General features: G+C 34.2%; 4 protein-coding genes across 11 annotated transcripts; 1 reads left to right on the top strand and 3 right to left on the bottom strand.

Annotated features, from left to right (window-relative positions):
* Positions 1 to 919: 919 nt before the first annotated feature.
* On the bottom strand, positions 920 to 6310 carry LOC107265893 (zinc finger protein 595). 3 transcript variants are annotated; one of them, XM_015735785.2, is made up of 5 exons: positions 6078 to 6310; positions 5811 to 6004; positions 5541 to 5627; positions 5306 to 5430; positions 920 to 5220 (listed from the first exon to the last, which is right to left on the bottom strand). In XM_015735785.2, exons 2-5 carry the CDS (start codon positions 5995 to 5997, stop codon positions 2149 to 2151), a joined length of 3471 nt encoding a protein of 1156 aa, XP_015591271.1. In that variant the 5' UTR covers positions 5998 to 6004; positions 6078 to 6310; the 3' UTR covers positions 920 to 2148. The 3 variants fall into 3 exon arrangements, with proteins under 3 accessions (XP_015591271.1, XP_015591273.1, XP_015591274.1); XM_015735787.2 differs by lacking the exon at positions 6078 to 6310 and having other exon boundaries at positions 5541 to 5623; positions 5811 to 5936; XM_015735788.2 differs by lacking the exons at positions 5306 to 5430; positions 5541 to 5627; positions 5811 to 6004; positions 6078 to 6310 and having other exon boundaries at positions 920 to 4916; positions 4993 to 5148.
* Positions 6311 to 6752: 442 nt separating this feature from the next.
* LOC107265895 (zinc finger protein 85) lies at positions 6753 to 10858 on the bottom strand. 3 transcript variants are annotated; one of them, XR_003059186.1, is made up of 3 exons: positions 10573 to 10858; positions 7449 to 10378; positions 6753 to 7302 (listed from the first exon to the last, which is right to left on the bottom strand). XR_003059186.1 is itself a non-coding variant. In XM_015735792.2 (2 exons), exon 2 carries the CDS (start codon positions 10164 to 10166, stop codon positions 8277 to 8279), a length of 1890 nt encoding a protein of 629 aa, XP_015591278.1. In that variant the 5' UTR covers positions 10167 to 10378; positions 10573 to 10858; the 3' UTR covers positions 6753 to 8276. The 3 variants fall into 3 exon arrangements, 2 of the variants coding, with proteins under 2 accessions (XP_015591278.1, XP_024938785.1); XM_015735792.2 differs by having other exon boundaries at positions 6753 to 10378; XM_025083017.1 differs by having other exon boundaries at positions 6753 to 10378; positions 10698 to 10858.
* Positions 10859 to 13196: 2338 nt separating this feature from the next.
* On the bottom strand, positions 13197 to 16650 carry LOC107265897 (probable cleavage and polyadenylation specificity factor subunit 2). Of its 2 annotated transcripts, XM_015735797.2 has the most exons (11): positions 16401 to 16650; positions 16152 to 16321; positions 15917 to 16076; positions 15349 to 15700; positions 14980 to 15290; positions 14651 to 14910; positions 14388 to 14573; positions 13909 to 14278; positions 13643 to 13837; positions 13431 to 13568; positions 13274 to 13366 (listed from the first exon to the last, which is right to left on the bottom strand). In XM_015735797.2, exons 2-11 carry the CDS (start codon positions 16298 to 16300, stop codon positions 13274 to 13276), a joined length of 2214 nt encoding a protein of 737 aa, XP_015591283.1. In that variant the 5' UTR covers positions 16301 to 16321; positions 16401 to 16650. The 2 variants fall into 2 exon arrangements, with proteins under 2 accessions (XP_024938912.1, XP_015591283.1); XM_025083144.1 differs by lacking the exon at positions 16401 to 16650 and having other exon boundaries at positions 13197 to 13366; positions 16152 to 16300.
* Positions 16651 to 17043: 393 nt separating this feature from the next.
* On the top strand, positions 17044 to 22687 carry LOC107265832 (beclin 1-associated autophagy-related key regulator). 3 transcript variants are annotated; one of them, XM_025083146.1, is made up of 10 exons: positions 17044 to 17939; positions 18227 to 18230; positions 18345 to 18464; positions 18565 to 18646; positions 18721 to 18958; positions 19023 to 19210; positions 19292 to 19448; positions 19584 to 19745; positions 19837 to 19966; positions 20034 to 22687. In XM_025083146.1, exons 1-10 carry the CDS (start codon positions 17674 to 17676, stop codon positions 20196 to 20198), a joined length of 1512 nt encoding a protein of 503 aa, XP_024938914.1. In that variant the 5' UTR covers positions 17044 to 17673; the 3' UTR covers positions 20199 to 22687. The 3 variants fall into 3 exon arrangements, with proteins under 3 accessions (XP_024938914.1, XP_024938913.1, XP_015591175.1); XM_025083145.1 differs by having other exon boundaries at positions 17046 to 17939; positions 19569 to 19745; XM_015735689.2 differs by lacking the exon at positions 18227 to 18230 and having other exon boundaries at positions 17048 to 17939; positions 18359 to 18464; positions 19569 to 19745.
* The last annotated feature ends 36 nt before the right edge of the window (positions 22688 to 22723 follow it).

The raw sequence follows: 22723 nt of genomic DNA, 5'->3' as shown, positions 1-22723 counted from the left end.
TATGATATGAATTACTTAATTGTATAAAAAATGGGCTTGGATAGTAATCCTATAAAGTAGGTATGGGTAAACATGAAAATTTATTATACTACAGGGCTCTATTACTAGTGCCAGCCCTGAGGGCGACCGAAAATGGCACGGTTGTGTAAGTTGCGTATATATTGAAAGAGAAATGTGAGCATCACTGTGTACGTCGCTCGGTTGCTTTTAGCCAATAGGAAATGTCACCCTGCAACTCCACATCCGTAACACGACCAACCACTCCTACGCAAATGTTTAAATTCCTAAAATTTCCTTGTAAAATTCAAAAAAAATCAAACAAATTTTTATAATATCTTTAAAAAATTGTGAGGTCTCATATGGAACCATTTTTCAAAACATCCGATCGTTCATATATGAAAAAAGCGTGCATGAATATCGACTACTTCGCAACTCCTCCGGTATTACTCCGCCTAAAAGTAGTCCCTGGTAGAATATTTTTTCTTAATTTTCAGGAAGACGACGCAATACTTGCAAACTATTAGTAGCATATAACAATTGTTCAAAATTTATTAATAATTTTTTAGTTGGAATATTCGAAGTTTATTCATTTTTAGGGCAAGTTGTATCTGGGTATTTAAAAATTGCAACGGTTTCTCGAGCTTGTAACAGATAGATACACAGCTGGAATATACAACCACCTGATTTTTGCAGACTCCCCGCTTCACTTGTCAAGGCGCTACCATTTAAATTTTGACACACGCTCCTATGTACACGTGTGCCGACTGTCAAGGGGCCGGCAGACTATCAACACATGTTAGGATATAATGAATATGCTGAATGTCATTTTTTAAAATGATATTAACTCACTAGAATAACGTACGTGACATAATTTAATAAAATTATTATTGTTCAGTAATAGATCAGTAAATATAATTAATTATTATAAAGCATTTTTTTATTTAATATCATAATAAACTTCAAGTCTGTGTCACAATCATATTTTAGGAAATTTTATGGTCCACAGTGAAAAAATATAGATCAAATTTAGGGAAACGTACATTTTCAACGATGTAATATACACGCCATTAATAAATATGTGATAATTAAGTATTTAAATATCTTCTTACTTTTTTAACAGTCTTACATATTCCTATAGCGGTAAATAATTTGTAAAATCATAATTTTTTTCTGAAAACTCTTTTTCACTGAATATTTATATTTTGACATCGTATATATTAGCATTTGCCGTTTTATATATTTTCGAGTATAGCTGCATATGCCACACGGCTTAAAATCCACGATTGAGGTATTATATCCATTATTTATCAAATAAAACATTGGTTCGATAAAATTTCTACAAAAACAATTTTTGGAAGCTCATAATTTTATAGTATAAAATAAACCATAATGTGCACATTTTCTTAACATTACCTAATTAGATAGAACTTTAATAGTTTTTTATCATGTAACAGCTTCTTCAGTATGTCTGCATATTACTGTTCAAATATATAATTTTTGGTATATTGGTCTACAAACAAACGGAATATTAACTGTATTTGTTTTTCATTAGTCAGTAGTGTCTACAAAAATTTTATAAACTTAATTTAAATCCTATTGCCTAATAAAATAACGAAGAACTTACGCCTTAAAAATATGTAAAGTCAGCACCTTTTTTCAGCGTATGATACATACTTAAACAACTTATCTATTTCCTAACTCTTATATGACTATTGTATTCGTATTATTGTGTGACACAATAGTTTCCTCTGAATTGTAAATTTCAATGTTAAACATGAACACGGACATTGTCCAACATCAGTTTTAATTCAGCAATCCATTTTTTTTTATGACGCATTGATGGAGAAACATATTAAAAACTGAAACTGAACTTAGATGACATGTATAGAGACACGTAATCCGTTTGTGTGTAATGCTATATTCATAAAATTCACAACATTAAAGAATGAGAACTTGTTAAGATTTAGACTAGATTACTATCTTCGTTACTATATACATGTACACTATTAAAAATTATCTTTCCTTGTGATGCAATAGCTTAAACTTCATTTTTAACACAAAGAAAAATTGTTTTTCCGTATTGATATTATTTAAAAATGTACACTCCCTATATCATTTATTTGCTTAGTATCCTTTATACATTTTCCCTTATGTAATATCATTCTGTGACTGCTGTTTCTCGGCCATATGAGTGTTTAAATGACTTCTAACGCCATGTTCACCAAAACATTCTTTCCCACATTCCGGACAATAATGATTATTGCCTTCATCGTGTTCTCGTTTTCGATGCTCTCGACGTTGAGTTGTAGTAGCGAATGCTTTGTCACAATGTGGACATTTATAAGGACGTTCTCCAGTATGTTTTCGTTGATGATGATCACGGGATTCCTTAGTGCGAAACGTCATTTCGCAATGTTCACAACTGAACGGCTTTTCTCCAGTATGCAATAAAATATGATTATGTAAAGACGTAGACTGATTGTACTCTTTACCGCATTGAGCGCATTTATACCGTTTACCACCCTCGTGTTTATTCTTAATGTGATTCGAGAGTACCCGTGCATTCTTATATGTGATGTCACATATATCGCAATGATAAACGGGCTTCATTTTACCCTCGTGAACCCTCTCACGATGAACTTTCAAAGACATTTGATGCTTGAACTTTTCGTGACAGTCTTCGCACTCAAACCATGGTTGCAATTCAGTCAATATAGGATCCTGACTCTCCACGCTGTGAGTCTCTTTCATGTGCTTTTTCAGAATCCGAAAAGTCGGAAACATCTCCATACAAATAGAACAACTAAACACTTGTGGTAACGTCATCGTCTTGTCATTCTTCCAGTGTCTCTCCAAGTGTTCGTTCAAATCCTGCCTTTTTCTGAATGCCTTCTTACATATCTGACACGGAAATCGTTTCTCTGTGATATGAGTTTTTTTGTGAGAGCGTAGCGCATTATTCGTCATACATCGTTGTCCACATATTTCACAGGCGAATGGTCGTTCTCCACTATGACTTCTCATATGCTCCTTTAACCGTGCTTTGAATTGATAAGATTTTCCACAAAGCTCACAAACGTGTGGTCTTGCACCTTTGTGCACATACAAGTAATGCTCGAACAAAGCTTGTTCAGTACTGAGTTCCTTTCCACAAGTACTACATACAAATTCCTCCATATTTTCCGAGTGGCGCATTATGTGATACTCTAGGCGATCTTTTGTTGTAAAATGTTTGTTACACATGTTGCAGTGGTACTGACGACGTGATATTACCTTAGCACCATCGGAATCTACTTGCAAAGACAGTCCAGGTCTCTCACAATTCGAACAGGTAACAGCATCGTTTATCAAATTTGGGTCTACACCCCATACTACTTCTCCACAGAGTACGCAATTTACGGATTTTATTTCTATTATCTCTTCAGCTATCACCTTTTTAAAAGCAGCACTGTCTATTGTTATAGCATTGTCATCCGTTTCGATATCTATTTCTTTTGTACCTTTGTGACCGTATTTGACTTGATGCCTACTCAACATTGACTGTTTGTGAAATAATTTTCCACATGTAGTACAAACGTAACGTTTCGTGCGTTTGTGCATATACTGATAATGATCCCACAAAACATTTTCATTTGTTGATTCTCTACCGCACAGATTGCACACGCAAACATCCATTTTTCCAGATTTATGTCGTTCCATATGGAATTCATATCTTTCTTGTAAAACAAAACGAGCTCCGCATTCTAAACAAGTTATCTTAGGTCGTGGTTTACCAACATCAGACAGTTTCACGTTACTGGAGTCGGTGCTTTGATTATGCTCTATGCTGTTTACGAATTTTCCACCCTTGTGACCAAATGTTTTTAAGTGATAATTCAAATTTGCTCGTTTGACAAATGTTTTCTCACAAGTTATACAAGCGAATTTCTCACCTGCTCTATGTTGATATTGGTAATGATCCCACAGAATGTTTTCACTCTTAAACCTTTTTTCACAAATTAGACATGAAAAAGTCTTGATGTTTCCAAAATGATGCCTTTCTATATGAAATTCATATCGTTCCCGTAATACATAGCGCGCTCCACATACTTCACATGTTAATTTAGTTGACTTTTTTCCATTTTCTGATTGAACTGTATCCGTATCTGTATTAAGAGATTTTGTATCCTCTTGATCGTGAATTTGCATATGATCATTTAATAATTCTTTTTCAAGGAACGTTTTCTGGCATAATGTACAACTATAGTATTCAAGACCTATTTCACAGCATTTTTGATGTTCCCATAAGCTATCCTCGGAGGATAATTCTTTCTTACATGTAGGGCATTTGAAGTCATTGAGACATCCCATCTCGTGTCGATCCACATGAAACCGATAATAATCTTCCGAAGAAAATTCTATATCACATATATCGCATTTATGTGTCATTGGCCTTTTTATACTCTCGTCATTACTTTCCTCCAGAGTATCAAAATCAACGAATTCACTGGTAATATTAGAAACATCCAAATTCGGATCAATTGTAAGAAAAGTATTTTCTGTGGTCTCAGAAACCATTTTTCTCCTTTTTGGTGACTGTGTATGTTTTTCATTGTCATGATCGCTTTTCACTATTCTCTTTCTGATATCTCGTAAATTAGTTTTACTCTTTCCTCGAGAAGATTTTTTATTTAAACTGTTATGTATATTTTTTGCATGGCTCTCTGTAGTATTTGATTTTGTAGGTCTAGATATATTCCGTGTTTGCCTCCTCGTATGTCTTTCACTAACTGTATTACTTTTTTTAAGTAAATTGGAAGATGATCGTAAATTTCTTACTGATCTGGTACTTATTCCTTTGTGTGTACCTTTCCGTGATACGACATCCGTTTTTTGTTTCTTAAGCTCTGCATTTATCTCAGATCCATCTGCACTATCTGTTGAATTTAAAGTTATTTGAAAGGCACTATCAAAATTTTCCGATTGAACATCTTTGGAGATGATTAGATTTACTTTGCAATTGGGACATCTGTATTTATTTGTTTTGTCATGTATTTGCAATATTTTCGCAACTTCTGTATTGTCATTCACTGGAATTTCAATAGATTGGTCTGTTAAAGTAGTTAGGTTTGACAATCTTTTTTCATTTTCTATACAGAGTAAAACAAAATCCTGAATGAAAATAATTTTCTTATGGCATGGGCTGCATATGTATCGTGATAATGTTTCTTGTTGACATATCTGTAAATGATTCAGTGATTTTGAATTATATCTATATATATTATTTTAAGAAGTAGCAATTTCAATTAATAAAAGGATTACATACAGATGTCGGTAATAATTTGTTTATTGTTTCTGTAATATTTGATTCTTCAAAAATATCAACTGGGTCTTCTGTCGTCATGCCACATAATCGACACAATAAATACTTAATCTCTTGAGTCTCGACATCTGTATAAATAATGAATTTTAGCATTGATAATACTTGATCGAACCTCTGTTTTTATTAGAAGACGTGAACCATTTTTTAGCAACTCAAGATAACAAAGGTGAGATATTACCTTGATCAGAAGTCATTTCTGTTTCTGGCATTTCAGATAAATCTGGTAATACAAATTCTACAGTCTCATCCTCTACATCCTTACTTTCTGAAAAATATGTGTAACTAAAGGTATTGAGCATTGAATACAATAATAAGATTTTAGGTAAAACTGCAGAATACAACTCCTTGAAACACTACATGTATAAAAAAAATTAATCTACAGCTAATTTCAAGAGCAAGTCCTATTCTGCATTTAACCAAATTTTAAAATACAAAAAATTATTCTTACCGACACTAAGGCACTCTGATACGACAGAAGACTCATTTACCATTCTTCCTTTAATTAGCATCGACGCTATGTTTACATCTATCCCATGTTCTTTCAACTTCATCTGCAGGTCTTTAAATGTGTCTGTTACTGATAATGTAATATGTGAATTCTCTACCTTCACAATGAACGTTTTTGTAGAATTCATTTCTATACTAATAATTTTTATCGTATAATATTCGGTTAAAAATGATCTCAATATACACTACATTTAAATAAGAAACGTACATCCACTTTTGGGATATAACAAATTACTTGAAATTATTTCAGAGATGCCGTACGGCTTGGTATTACTTTGATAAGCAGATTTATATATAACAATCTTATTGTCATAATTTTATTGTCACAGATATCATAATTTGCGAATGAATATAAGAAATGACGTTTCTATTAGATGGTTCCCAGGCTACCAAATATTGGTTATATTACTTTTATTGCTTTTGCTTTGGCGTTTGTTTCTGTAATTTTAGATAGAGGGAGTACAACTGAATTGTAATACGCCCTCTAGACAACATATTTGGATTTAATTATTGCGATCATTTGAAAAGTTAGTGCAATTGAAAATAAAACTTCACATCTATGAATGAGAAGATACATTGAACATACATATACTTTCGATGGATGGACATTACTACCTTTTGTCCATTTTTATCATAATTTTTCATCTTGCATTTCATTTAAATTAACGAATTGTTTATGTCATTTACGATATTAATCGAAGTTCGATTCGTCTATTTTTACTGTTCTCCGATGCTCATTGGCTAGATAAGTTTCTTTGAATTTTGACATGTGTACGACATCGCAAAAGTATAATTTTGATGCAGTTGCGACAGAAGGCTAAATTGACTGTTCAATCTTTGTTAATACTTTATGATAGTCCAAGCTGATAAGAATTCGATTATGTACATTTAACAGTTGTTTATTATGATTGAATAACATTACATTGATATTAGACTTATTGATACTGTTGACATGTAGTGTTATATTATTTAGTATATTAAAGTTCTTCGGCTCTTAAATTAGATAAATATAATCTACAAATATACAATACATAATAAAAGTGTCTTTTAAATATTAATTGTACCACTGAGAAGATATTGGTAAAGAGGACCGGTCCCTGTATATTTTGTGTCTGAAATGAACCATGTAGCACTTCAACTTCTTCCAAAACTTCAATGGTGGTCTAGTATATCTCATACCCACTGTGCCTACTATTCATGAGACACAAAGTCCTATAAGGCTGATATGATATCTTTAGTAATATCTCCTCGATCATACTAACATAATTTTGTAAGACAAAATGCTGGACTTGGCATCAAAGCACATCCGTATGCTGCTTCTTATTTTGAAAGAAATAATAGCATCTTTCCATGCCATATGCACATATTGTAACCAATACACCCAAGGATATTCGCATCACGGTAGTAATCAGATCCCGCCAATTCTGAATAACCTTAAACATCAAATAATAACAATTCTTAGGCATCACGACGCCCAATTCTTCTGGACCGCTCAAGCCCCCTGGCCAACCACGGACGGGTATATAAACGGCGACGTTTCACGATTCGAGCATTCTATCACCTGAGCTAGCTAGCTTACCTTTATTAAAGCAACGAGCAAACCGTCCCACTTGACCACAATTTATAAACGTACTTCTACTCTTGTAATCGAGCAAAACGTCTCTTCTGCCAGATAGAATCAATCTCTGCATTTCAATTAGTCCACCACTTTGATAATTTTGATCATTGCGCCGCTTTTGCTGTAATCAAATTCCGCCAGTCGGAGGCTGCTTTCAGACACGATTCCATATTTTATTTATACAATCATAACATTAATCAAGATAGGAGAACAAGAATAATAGAAGAACCTATTATTCCCGTTTCCGACAGACGTATCGTGTAAATAACCCACGTCTAATCATCATATCGATACAATTGACTTTCCGCTCACTAATCTTCTGTAAATACTATTTATAATAACTGCTACTTTCCGCTTACGTTTATATCTATTCTTCGCTTACTAACAACCAGCATTCTCTAGGCTGGACCTACACTAACTCTGTGTATTCCGTTGCAGGACAATATACTTTTCTTTTCTAATTTGTAAGACGAAGTCTCACTTTCATTTCTTTTGTTCCAGCTGATCTCTTTTCTAAATTCCTGACAGTTGATTCTGGCTCGAACCCGCTTTTCTGACACAATCCGGAGAACCGCATCGTGCAAATAAGGTTACAATATAGTAACAAACATCCTTGTTCAACTAACTAATTTTGCAAGGTACTTCTATTTCCGACATAAGTGAGAAAATGTTAGATTAGATTAGATTAATGACCATTTTCAGAACTTCTTTTCGTTTAATGTCACATCCAAACGTAAGGTTTAAGTTTTATCATCACATAATTCTTCTAAAAACGCAAGTACGGGTACATCACGACTCTTCAAGCTTTTTTAATTTTTCACCAAGATGCATATTTAAGTGAATACGAATCTGTTGCTGCCCAATGCATTCGTCGCCACAATCAGGACAAATTTGACAATCTCTCTTCTCATGTACTTGTTTACGATGTTTTGATCGATTATTAGTTGAAGAAAATGTCTCATCACAATCTTGACATTTGTAAGGTTGCTCACCAGTATGTTTCCTGTGATGCTGATCTCGTGAATCTTTCCTTCTAAACGCTATTCCGCAATACTCGCACGTGTATGGTTTCTTACCAGTATGCAGTAAGATATGATTGTGCAAAGACTTTGTCTCATTAAATCCCTTGCCACATTGAGCGCACTTGTAACGTTTTTCACCATCATGTTTACTTTTAATATGGTTTGCTAACAGTTGTTTAATTTTAAAAGTAGCATCACATACGTCACAATGAAATATTGGATTGACTTTTCCTTGATGAATTTTTTCCCTATGAACTTTTAATGACATTTGATGCTTAAACTTCTCATTACACTGCTCGCATTTGTACCAAGGTTTCTGCTCCATTAATATTGGATCTTGACTATCAATTTCATGCGTTTCTATCATGTGACGTTTTAAACTGCGAAACGTGGGAAACTTCTCAGAACAAATACGACATTTGAATGCCTGTTGTAATACTATTTTCCTGTCATATTTCCAATGCTTTTCTAAATGCTCATTCATATTCTGCTTTTTGCTGAACGTTTTGTTACAAATCTGACAAACAAAACGTTCATGAACAGAATGTATTTTTTTGTGAATTTTCAATGCATTTGCAGTCATACATCGTTGATCACATGCATCACATTTATAGGGTCGCTCTCCAGTATGGCTTCGAAGATGTTCTTTGAGGCGTGCTTTTAGTTGGAAGGATTTTCCACATAGTTCACAAATATGGGGTCTTGCACCTTTGTGTACAAAGATATAATGCTCATATAAGGCATTCTCAGCACTGAACTTCTTTCCACAGCTACTGCATATATGTTTACTCATGTCCTCATTGTGTCTCATCTCGTGAAATTCAAGTCTTTCCTTTCGCAAAAAATGCTTTGTGCATTTGGAACAATGATATTGTCTTCGTGATATTACTTTTGTTCCATCTGAATCAACCATTAAAGAAAGATCTGATCCTTCACACATGGTGCAAGTTATAGCATCATTGATTGCATTAGGATCAAGGTCTGTAACTTCTTTTCCACATAATGTACATTTTCCTGTTTGCATACCTTGTATCTCTTTGACAATAGCTTTTCTAATAGTTGTATTGTCAATAGTTATACCATTTTCATCAGTTTCAATGTGAATCTCGTTTATACCAGAATGGTTATACTTGTCTTGGTGATTTTTCAGTTTCGATTGTTTTGGAAATAGCTTACCACAAGTCATACAAATGTAACGTTGTGTATTCTTGTGGATATAGAAATAATGATCCCATAGTAAGTTCTCACTTGTGGATTTTCTTTGACACAATGGACAGATAAAGAGATCAATTCTGCCAAATTTATGTCTCTCCATATGAAATTCGTATTTTAATTGTGAAGTGTATCGTGCCCCACAAAGAGTACATGTCATTTTAGAATTAGTTTCCTCTCCATGACTTTCTGATAACTTTATGGTGATCTGATTAAACGGTACTTCTTGGAATTGATCTAAACAATCACTTAAATCATCTTCTATTTTGCAAGCTTTGTCAGCCAACCAATCATTATTGCTACATAATGATTTAGTTGTTGTTAGCTTTTCAATAGGTTCTTGTTTCATATTTAATGACCAATTATCTGCCTCATAAGCAGGTTTTATGTCCTTTGCCATATTTGGTTCCATATCAACTTTATCCTTTTTTGTCTTTGTTTTCATATATGTATCTATACAATTTTTAAAATTCTCTATAGCACTTGATATAACATTTTTATATTATTACTACAATTGTTGTATCTACATAAGTGCAATGACAGCAAACTCCTTATACTTTGTAATCATGCAATCCATAATCACTATAATCGTATCTTCATTGTATCTTTGACATCTTATTGTATACTCATTTTAATTTTTCATCTGTCAATCCTTATCTGTAAATGAATTATTTACAATAAATAATTTGTATCATTAGCAACCTTAATTTTTAAAACTAGGTTAAATCAAAAATGATTATCAAGTCCCACAGTATTATTAAAATATAGAATGTATGATAGTACAATGATCAATGCAAGGGTTACAAATAAATTATTTTATGGAATGCAATTATGTACAGAAAAATGTATACCTGATTAAAATATAATCCGCTTAAATAATAGTGTATACAAAAATTCAATCACTAAACTACCGGAGTCGAAAAGGAATTGAAATCCATTGAATGTATGAATCATATGTATATAATTCACTACATACAGTTCTCCAAACAGATATTTCGTGATGCGAAGCGCCACCACCATCGGGACGCATAGTCCATGCTATAATGTTAATGGCCACCACGATCGTGAGCGTCACTTCCTTCCTTTCCTTATGGCTGTATCCCCAATAGGGGACATGTGCCAGTAACTGGTCCGGGTAAACTGCAGTATACGACTCCGAACTGAAGTTGACTGCTAGTGGCTTAGATTTTTAACGTAGCGCCATCTATCAAATGTAATGCGAATGTGTATATAATTCACTACATACAGTTCTCCAAACAGATATTTCGTGATGCGAAGCGCCACCACCATCGGGACGCATAGTCCATGCTATAATGTTAATGGCCACCACGATCGTGAGCGTCACTTCCTTCCTTTCCTTATGGCTGTATCCCCAATAGGGGACATGTGCCAGTAACTGGTCCGGGTAAACTGCAGTATACGACTCCGAACTGAAGTTGACTGCTAGTGGCTTAGATTTTTAACGTAGCGCCATCTATCAAATGTAATGCGAATGGCATAGAATAGTGGCGCCTCCTGATCGGAAAAAAGCGCAACTATCATTAAAAATTTGAAATGAATATATTTTTACTGTTATCATATATATTATCTTGTTATAAAAATATATTTTCACAAAATATGATCTAGTAATCGGAATATTCCATGTTTGGAGATTTTTTTCGTTTAATTTTCGTGCTACGCCACACAGGTTTGCACCTATTATGTATACATATATTTTGATATGAAGTTATTATTACATATTTTTATATTAAATATGTGTATATTTAATTTATAAATAATATTATTTAAAAATATAAGTATGTATAAGTGCAAGCTCGTGATTGTACATTGAGCATTAAATTTGATCTACTGCTTCGAGATTTTTTTGCTACAATGTATCGTCTGCTTTCGTAAAACATGTATAAGCATGATTTTCGTTAGTAGCTCGCAAAGCGTGTAACACAGTGTGCTATTATTTCTTTTGCTTAAATTCGATTGTGTGTGATCGATTGCAATGGTGATACGGTTCGTAGATTTGTTCAAACTAGGTGAAAACCCTTCTATTGAGGTTTTGCACCTTTGCACAAAGATACGGACTCTTAGCTCGGACTTTCAAGTGTCCAGTGTGCGATAAGGACACGATTCTATGTACTGCTGAATTTCTTTCGAGCTAATATCGTTGGCAATGTCGTAGTTGCAAAACAACGAGATCAGTGAGAACTGGTTCGTTTTTTGGCAGATGGAAGTTATCAATGATCGAAATTTTACAATTGACATATTTTTGGATTCATAAGTACACCCAGATTCAGGCTCAGTGGGAATTTCAATGTTCCCTGCACACGACGGTCGACTGGTACTATTTCTGTCGGTTATGGTTAATTTTTTTTCTAATAGGCGGCGTGACTATTCCATGCGATTCAGATTATATCCGGCAGATAGCGTTACCTCAAAAAACCTAAGTCACTAGCAGCCAACTTCAGTTCGGAGTCGTATACTGCAGTTTTACCGATATCATGACATATTTGCAAAGAACGAAAATGCATCTTTGTCTCGATCGATTTCGCATTATGATTCTAAGAAAAATCTTAACAAATTTCTTTCATTCATTAGGTCGTTTGTGCAAGCGTTTTTCCGTGCTTCGAAGCACTATAGGGTGTGTTCTGAACTGTACTAACAATACTGGTAGTACTGTAACCAATGCTGTGTCCTTATTCATCCATACGCATCTAAGAGAGAGATAATTACTTTTACAGTACTGTCAGCAAATTTCGGAACACACCCACAGATGTTTGAAAACGAGCCGAGAGTATGTTGTATCTCGATCAAATGCATGCACTAAGCAGAGAAGCAACAATGCACTCTGGACTCTCGGCTCATTTTCGAATACACCTATAGTGCTCCGGAACACGTAAAAAAAGCTTGCACGGGCGGACTTCCTGCTTCTGACACTTGACTCTCTAGAGCACAAAGCCATTCAGAAACAAGAAGACTTCATGCTTCATTTGTTTTGTTTTATGTTAAAGCGTCGGACCACCTGAAAAATTGGCTGATTAAAAAAAATGTATAAATTCAAATATATCGCACATTTTTTTAGTTTTAGCTATCCGATAACTCATGATTTAAATTATAATCAGTACAAGAATTGTACAAAATGCATGCGCTGCAACTGACGCCGTCAGAATGCTCCGCTAATACACGCGTCGCTGGTTGACAATAGGTTCTCGTTACCTACACTTTCTGTACATTTTAAAAAGCACAAATTCGTATTTGATGATATTTTAAACTAACCAATGAGAACTTACTTTTTCTGACAAGTGCGAATTCTTATTGGATGATACTTTCAATAACCAATAAGAACTTCCCCTTTTTGAAAATTGCAGGAAGTGTAGGTAATGAGAATAAACCTAAATAGAACTCTCGAATGGCGTGGTGAATAGGCTTTTTGTTTTCAAATATTGGAAAAATAAAATAGGAAGTGAAATTAATCATACAGCGGTTTACTTAATAATAAATTAAACAACTGTATATCAAAAATTGCAATTGACATTGCAAATTTATAAAATTATCTTAAATTTATACAATCGCATACTGTTCGTACAATAATTCCCGCACTTTGTAGTAGTCTTCAGAAAGACAACCTTCCAAAACGACTTTACCAGCTTCATGCTAAAAGAAAAAATTCCGTTATCATTCAATATTTTTTTAGATACATGAACCACGTTGAAATTACCCTTCTAACGGCGATGGTATTATTACAACACCATAAAACTCCTCCGCTAAATTCCGATGGAATATTACTCTTGTTTAAGATTTGTTTAAAGTCTGATAACTTTAGTTCATTTATGAAGGCTGTTTGATGTCCAGGAACCTGTAGAAATAAATATTACATATTTATGCTACAATTCCTTTCATAGTTAATTAAAGTATTATAGTGTGAATTACTTCATTGAGAGGTAAGGGTTCTAATGTTAATATTTGATCCGTTTCATGAATTTCATCTGTAGTTTCAGTGTCAGATACAGCATCTGGACAAATGTGATCTCGTGCAGTCATCATAGCGTCTACCCAGGCAACTTCAGTATCTCCTCTTCCCTTCGAGAAATTAAGTCCACTGACTAGAGCGTCCGTTAAGCGAACCTGCGTATGAAAAGTTTATTAGATAAGTGTCAAAATTATTGAATAAAATAACACTATAATTTGAAAAGTACTTGATAAATGTGCGTTTCTGTCGTGGCATCCAATGTTTCTCCTCTGCCTGGAATAAAAACCCTGGCACCTGCACTTCGGGCCTGTTGCGCAAGTACTTCTGTATCCTTTGGTAGACCTCTAACCAAAACTACTCGTCGTGGTCTCAATTGGGCCAGAATCTTTTGCAAGGATTCACCGTCTGATCTACCTTCAAAATCTATATAGGTGATTGACGCATTTACTGTAACAGTGCGAGAAACTTGAATACATTTCGTTGGAATATCTGTTGCTATTTCTGGATGTGGTGCCGAATCCTCTTGTTTCACTTCTACATGGTCCTTATTGTCTTCTGCTTCCAGAATAGCATCTGCTATTTTATAATCTTCTGGTCTGTCAGTAAGGGTTTAGATGATTCAAAGAAAAGAAATGAGACTTCAGTTATGGTCATAGTTATAAATCAAAGGATTGGCCATGCTTTAAGTGAGAGTCAATCTTTTACCTAATTATTTCACCATATTCATCTATTTTTATTTTTTCTTCAACAAAGGGAAACATGGGGTGCTGCTTTTTATTCTGCTTGAAGAAGCCCGGTTTAGTTTCTTGCTTTACTAATAAGTCATGTTTTCCCCTGGTTCCTCCTACTTCTATCTCATCTTCCGATTCGGAGCTTACATCCGCTGTTTCCCTAAAAGTATATGTTTAAAACTGTTCAATGAGACTAATGCTTTCACTTTTCACATCAAAACTGAGTTAAATAATTACATTTGGTCATGTTTGATTTGCTCCTGTTTAATCTTCTCTTTCTTTTGATATTCTTCTAATTCTGCACCTTCCAGTTTTACACGCTTTTTAATTTCTAATGTAATATTTCTATTTCCACCCTTTTCAACTAGATCTCGGGCCAATGTTCCAGGAGAGGTTCTACTTGTTATTATAATACTGTTTTGTGGATTGCTGCACCATTGAAGGAACAGTTCTCGTGAAAAACCGCACTCCATATCAGGAGTACTAGCTAAAACAACCTGAAGTATAAATACAATTATAATTGTACATCTTTATATGCAATATAAATTTATATTCGTACAACGAACCTTCGGACTAGGGACCTGATTTAACTCAGCCATACTGTGGCAAAGCTGCAAATGCTTAAACTGAAACGGATTGTTTCTAGCTCCTTCGAAACTCCTCATCAATTTGTCGCTCATCCATTCTATTTGTGACTTGGCAAATTCAACGACATTGTAGCTAACGTTATTGAGCAGTGCCAGAGAATATGCCAGTAACCCAGACTCTTTATTGCGCCATAGCTGGTCTAACATGTGTGCTAACTCCAATACTCTACCAGCAGTGTCCACACCAACAAGAACATTACCTCCACCTCGTAGTGTTTGTAGAATATTTGCTATTGAAACAATAGTATCATTTGCAAGTAAATTATAAATTTAACAAATCATACTTACTCATCAATTTTTCATCTCTAGTTCTACGTCGCGCTTGCTGATAGGTGGCATTAAACGCGTCAGTTATCAATAGCGAAGGCCTCTGTAACCTTTCCAGTTCACAACCATTGAGGTGTCTCTCCTTTTTGTGATTAAAGTCCACTGCATATATTATATCTTCCTCTCCTATTTTAACAATTTTCCAAATAGTTCCACCTATCATGTGTCCTGCTGGTAGAGGTGTTAAGGTAACACCATAACCTTTACCCTTCATTGAGATACTTTGGTTATACTTCAGTTGCACAATTTTGTCAAATGCAGCATCAACATCGTCGAGAGTAAATAAATCAAAATCTTCCATATTATGACGAGACTGAAATAAAAATTGGATACAGTATAAGTATATTTAATGCAGGCCTCTAAAAATTATATTAATCATTGGGTATGTTCAGCAGAAACACCGCTGAGGGAGCAAGTATATTTGATTGGTCATTTGATCGTTAATCTTGAAACAGTTGTGAGATTTGACCAATCAAATGTATTTGCTCCCTTAGCAGTGTTTCTGCTGAACATACCCATTCATTACTACCTGATACATGTCATACATGAACATTTGTCCCATTTTGTAAACAGGAATAGTTGCATATATAGGGCAACTTAAACCACATTTCCCTACTAGGTATGGCAGTGCACCTAAATGCAGTGGATCTGGATATGAGAGTAACACTGCATCCACCTGGTTGACATGCCTGAAAAAACATTTGCATATAAATAATATCTTTCATGTACAATCACCCAAAATAAGATTGAAACTTTCATGTGACCTTTTCAATTCTTTTATGAAATCCTGATCAAAGGTTTCGTCCCAACCACAATCTAGCAATATTCGTAATTCATCAACCTGTAAAATATAGCATGGTGGGGATTCATCCATAGCTCCAGATACCGCATGCAGCTTTATGATTGAAGTCATGATGCCTTTTTAATTTATCACCTAAGAAAAATATAATTAAATATTAAGTATGCCATTTCTTATTGGACTGATATATGTATGATAAACATTATCGAATTACCTCCTGGTTCTAACCTCTATAAAGATTGATAAGGATGCGTATAGCTGAAGAAAAAGCTGTGTCAAGATTTAACAATTGGAAATACTATTGCAATAAATTGCACGTTCTTCAAGTAATACCAGCTAAAGGTAATCCTAATTTCCTATTATACGCATCACATAAAACTATATTTTTTCATTTCGATTTCAGTGTTCAAAGCACACAAAAGTTGAAGTTAAACATATCTCTGAAGGCATCAAAATGTCACTAGCAAACTTGCTACTAACATAAAATATAAAATATATTAGGGAGCGAGTGTGGCTACGTCAAATATAGTGAAAATACAAAAAGTAAATAGCTTTTAGCCAATCATTGTACTTGTCTTCTTTTGATTCTAACACGCGATTGGCTAACAGCTATTTACTTTTAGCATTTTCATTACACGTCGACCCCCCAGAATACACACACTTTAGAATGCCACCCGGTATAAATCCATGCCTCTCACAGAGCTCACGAATATCACGTGTAATATTACTATAGATACTCGACCAATCAAAAGCGTGAGACTGGTTCAAGGGATCCCCACTCAGGTGGCGCGTCACGCCGAAACAAAACTTGCACCATGAAAATCGGTTTAAAGGCAATCTCCCTACTCATCTCCTTTTAAACTGGTTTAAACCGTTTAAACTATCTAGTCAACATGACGGACATGACGTATTTTAACAATGTGGTAACAACGTGTCTACTCTCAACCTTAAATTTATATAATCTTCATAAAGCTACATTTATTTTTCAAAATACAATACATCATGAAATTATCATAATTCAAGCAGTCGTCGATATGTTCAATTTATTGAGCAATCAATTTAAACTTACATCATCGCGCTACAAAATCCAGAAGAAACAAACCCATTGACTAATAATGACTCAATAGTGGAGCATATATGAATAATTATTAATATTCTGTATGATGTATTATATTATAAACATTAATATCGTCATAACTTCAAGTAAATACGATATGCCAGGATTGTGGTATTCTTAGGTCAACATAGCTCTAACGGTAACCAAGTGAAAGCAGACTCCTACCACGTCGTGGCTATGGAGTGCGCGAGACTAAATTCAAGTTTATTTTCGCTGTTGTTTGACGGTCGCACAACCAATAGCACGTAATTATTTAACGAGGGTGAAGATTTCGGGTGAGCGAAGAGTCGAACATGTGAGAGAGCACATTCCAAGAAAGTGGATTGCGTTCAAAGTGGCGCGACATCGCAAACGAATATTGGATCAGCTGATGAGTGGCAACAGACGAGCGCAGACGAGCGCAGACGAGCGAAGCCCATTGTTCTTATTCTTGGTTATGGCGACAAGCAGCTCTGATGGTTCTTGTGCAGCACCTGCAGATTTTCAACTTTCCTCAGAGCTAGAAGACGTTTCAAGTCGACTGAGTGTTAACTTGTTGAAGTGTCCCCTTTGCCACAACAGCCGACGCATTTTCTATTGCAGACAATGTATCCAAAATGGGGATTTCGTTCATTCTACTTCTGTTTACTCTGAACGGTATACATAATAAACTTACGGGGTGGGGGGTGTATATTTCATTGTTGTGTGTTCATTGCCACACACTACTTTTATTTGATACAACATCATCAGTTTTTATACGTAAAAATCACTAATCTGATGCATGTTGCTTTTAAATTTCGTAATATTGTAATATCTTTATTTTATTTTTTTTTATAACGATATTTGGATTTCATCCTTATTTTTATTATCAGTTTTCTTTTTTTTATATATGCTAAAGTGCAGTGAATTAAATGTACCATTTTATGTTATTTTTTTATGAGCAGTGACGTACGTATATTAAAAAAATAATATTTACGCATCAATTGGAATATACTCTGTGTAACATAATGGCTTATGTAAAATTTTCGCACACGATCTTCTACGCGCCGTGTGGTACGAAAGAAAAATGTTTTCAGGTTTGCGGATAAACAATTACGGTTGTTACGGTTGAAGGCTGCCAGAGCACAATTAGAAGAAAAGTGTATGAAAGCTCTTGAAAAACATAAACAAAGGGATAAGCTGGTAATTATAAACAGAAGTTTATTAAAGCTGTTTTTGGATCCATAATATATAATACTTTCAAGAATAGAATACCAAACTTAGCATTTTATGTTTATTTCAGATATGTGATATAAATACATGTAAAGAGCGAGTACGACTTCTTCAGTCACTAGTCAATGAGACAAGGCAAAGTATAAACAGAGGTATGAATCCTATATAATTATATTTGAAAATGACATTCACTTATGTTTACTAAGCACTTACTTTATATTGTCAGGTAATCAACGGCTGAACATTTTGAAAGATGTAAACTCTCAGCTGGCCCTAAGATTGCCTAGACACGAGGAACGTGTAGAGAAGCTGCATCACTTTGTTGCTGGGTTAAGAGTTAAACAGGGGAAACAAAAAGAAGCTGTTGACAGAAAGAGACAACAGCTTAAGAAAGTTATCAGAACTGCAGCGAAGCAGTTAATCCAATATATATTTCCATTGACTCAAGTTCAGCCTAATAGAAGGTGTGCTTATTGCATATCTATAATGCATACATATTTTTATTAACATTATTCCTATGTTCTAAAGTTTATGTAGCAGCGAAGATGAGAGTACAAGTGTGGATGTAGTGACTTGTGCGCTGGCTGATGCTTCAGGTACTTCTTATGTAAGAGGAAGATGGATTAATGATACAGAAAATAGTTTGGAAATGCAACACCGAATTGTAGCTCCAACTTTACCTGGAACTGGTGACTATAGTGCTTATTCACTCTGGGGTAACTAACCTGCATTATTTATTTTGTTGTTTTCACTTCATTGTATTGGTCAGTATACAAGTCTTATAATGAAATTTTTAGTGGCAGCAAATAAGGATGGTGTACCTGGTGGAAACAAAGAAGATGCGATGCACAATCCGGCGTACAACATTAGTGCTGCTCTAACATATGCAACACAATTGGTTAATATTATTGCATATTACGTGAATGTTAGACTTCCCTACAAGCTTCCATACGGGTAAGTAAACGGGGATACATTGAAGTTCTTTTACATACTTTAAGGATGCAAAGTATTTAAATGCATCTGCGATGGTAGAAAACATTTTACCATTAGTTAAATATCATGATAACGTTTCAGTGAATTCTGTGGTAGTGAAATGTCAGATCAGAAGTTTGCCAAGAAAGTTGCAAGGCTCAATAGTAACGTGCTACACCTATGTTTTACACAAAACACTGATATCGCAGTTTTGCATCCCATGCACACGTTGCAAAACCTAATGCATTTGCTCAACACGGAAATCAGTGATCTCGGAAGGTAATAATATTCTTAATACTTATTATACATTGACAATCTTACATAATTATCCAATAATTAGTAATAATCATGACTTATCTAACTTGTATAGGATTGGACCAATGGAGGTGGATCCTAGTATAGTCGCCCAATTACATGGTCAACTCGTTCCTGATCTTGAAAACAGTGACGATTCTGCTTCTGACGAAGAGGAAGATGCCATCAATTGGGAATGGGAAGCGGTAAGTTGTTGAACACTTCATTAGGTGGCCAGAAGTCCTGAGTATCATTTCAAAAGTTGTATTTCAGGTGCCAAATGTTGCCTGTCCCGAAATGCCTCTTCCCATACCAGGCTCTATGACTAGCCAACAATCATCTAGTATGCAGGTGAACCAAAGTGTCGCGGGTGGTTTAGTAACGAGTGCAGCAGCTAGTATTGTTTCCATTTGGCGTGGCTGGACAACCAACAAATAGATTATTATAATTTCGAGTTCTTTTAGCGTATCCTGTTCTTTATGATCATTCATCGAGAAGTATACGCAATAATTCAGTATTTGAAGATTGTTGGATACGATAGAAGGAATTAAATTGACGGTGTTACTCTGTCATTTTTCCGAACAATTTTATCTGCAGCTGATAACCAAATCAGTTTGTATAAATCAGGAGAGAATGTGTGTATAAATAATATTGCCACCACGTTTTTTTTAACCTGATGAAGAGAGAATGTGAGAGAGGATCCAGAAAATCGTATGGCTAGTGAATGATAAACCATAAATTTACTGTGAAAATATACTCGCTGGCTAGAGTATTGCCGATGTGTCCTCTTCTCTTTATTCAAATACTGTTTTTGTGATACGACTCAGCATTACTTTAATACGGCGACGGAGAATACCAACGTTACTGTTCTCAACAAATTTCATATAATGGATAATCCAAACCTTTGAGGTACACTAGACAAATTCTATAGAAATAGCGGAGTCTTTTTATTATACATGTGAACGTATACCATTACACAAATGATATTTAGTTTATACTTCCATTCACATTTCCGTCAGTTATTATACCACCGTAATGATTAGTAATACTAAGTTATATTTTTATGAGTCCATCGTTATTCCTTGTTTATGCATCTGACAATTCATTTGGATGAAAAGTTATCGTCAATTGCGGATAAACTTATTTAATGCTGTATATTTTTTATGATTTTGCAATCTCGTAAAGTATGAGATTTCTCGTAGAATTAACGTTACGAAAGGATTGCATGATTCCAAGTTGATTCCGTGAATTAGTTCTTGAAACGACATGTATAATTTTGCAGTGGTATACAACACTCATTGATTTTGCTCGGTACGTTGTTTTTTGCAACTTTCACTTTCGTTCTCTTCATACAACGTGCAATCAAATAAATCAAGAATGATCTTGCTACTTAAAGACTACTAAGTAAACTTGTCTACTTATTTTATATGCTAAGTCCTTGCTGCTTTGATTATCTTAGCAATATAATACGAGTGGTTTTGTGATTCTTGTGTCTTATTACGCATATTGAGCTATGTGCATATTTTTTTACAATCACGTCATTGAGAATTAAGCGATCGGCGAAAGGCGCTTACTCGTTGACAATATAAATGAAATAAAGTTGAAAATTTTGTATTACATTGAATATTTTTGGTCTCATTAGGTTATTATATGATACCATAAGATTATAAGACAGTTTATGAATATTTTGTATTCGCGTATTTAAGATGGCTCGATATATTTAAAAGTGACGTAAAATAAACATTTTATATCTTAAGTTATAACGTTATCATTTGAGTACGACCACGAGAAGAGTAAAAGAATAATAATAACTTTTTAGAAGTAATGACAAATCAATATTGTAAATAGTTATAACTGCATTCACAACATTGCATATATACGTGGGAGGTAGTTGACTGATTAACAATTTTTACAATGAATAGTGCGACTATAACAATTCAAAACAAGTTCAGATTATTTTTTTATAGTTAGAAAATTGCGTTGTTTAATTTTAAGAACGCCGAAAAAATAAATAGATAATAAACATTGTGCACTAGTTATGACAAAGATGAAAAAAGAGAAAGAATATTGCATTGTTATTCAAGTTTTTCATACAATCCACAAATCAAATTGTCACGCGAGCAATAAAACACGAGAACGAATCTGTAAAAGAAATATAGTGTAATCAACTAAAAGTACGCGGCTCTTGGGCGTAATTTAATTGAGATTTAGTTAAACTCCGCAGTACGAATTCTCGAGTTGATATTTATTAAATGGACACATGTATATATAGTGAAATGTGATAACAAGTTTCTTCAACGATTAAAAATAATCTTTATGTACATCGTGAGAAGTAACACTATATGCTAAACTAGTAATTATAGAGCAACGACTCGGTGAGAGTTATACATATATTTTAAAAACTATGTTCCATTGGAAGAACAGTTTTCCGATGTTGCAATTCTTCTGCATTACAGAAATACCAATTGTGGACTCGCTCTAGTTGTATCATTTCGTATAATAGTATAGACAGATGGTTTACTTCTAAAAGAAAATCACTTTTATTTATACATCAGCACAAAATTGTACGCAGTGTACAATACAATACGACAAGCATACCATAATTTTCCCTTTTATAATGTTGAGCAACACTCTACCTTGTACTGAGTATTGCTTGACATATTACGAATCATTGTCCCGAACCTTGTACATAAGTTAAAATGAAAGATTTTGTAGAAATGTCTTAGCGATGTAGAGAGCCTACGATAATGAAGAATAGATGTGGTATATAGGCTAAAGCCGTTTTAAAAATTGCAATGTTAACGTTGTATGAAATGGCTATGTTTTATCTAAACAGACAAAGTTTTAATGTGATATTTCAGACAAATTAGAATATGTTTTTTTTATTGTAAGTTATTACGGGTTGTAATAAAATATATTCAACGAGATTTGCCGAATTTTTTTTATTAATACTTTTATCAATA

The sequence above is a fragment of the Cephus cinctus genome, unplaced genomic scaffold, assembly GCF_000341935.2.
Source record: "Cephus cinctus unplaced genomic scaffold, Ccin1 Ccin1_scaffold0240, whole genome shotgun sequence".
Lineage (NCBI taxonomy): Eukaryota > Metazoa > Arthropoda > Insecta > Hymenoptera > Cephidae > Cephus > Cephus cinctus.
Note: the sequence above shows the minus strand (reverse complement) of the source record. Positions and strands in the feature narration are given on the sequence as shown.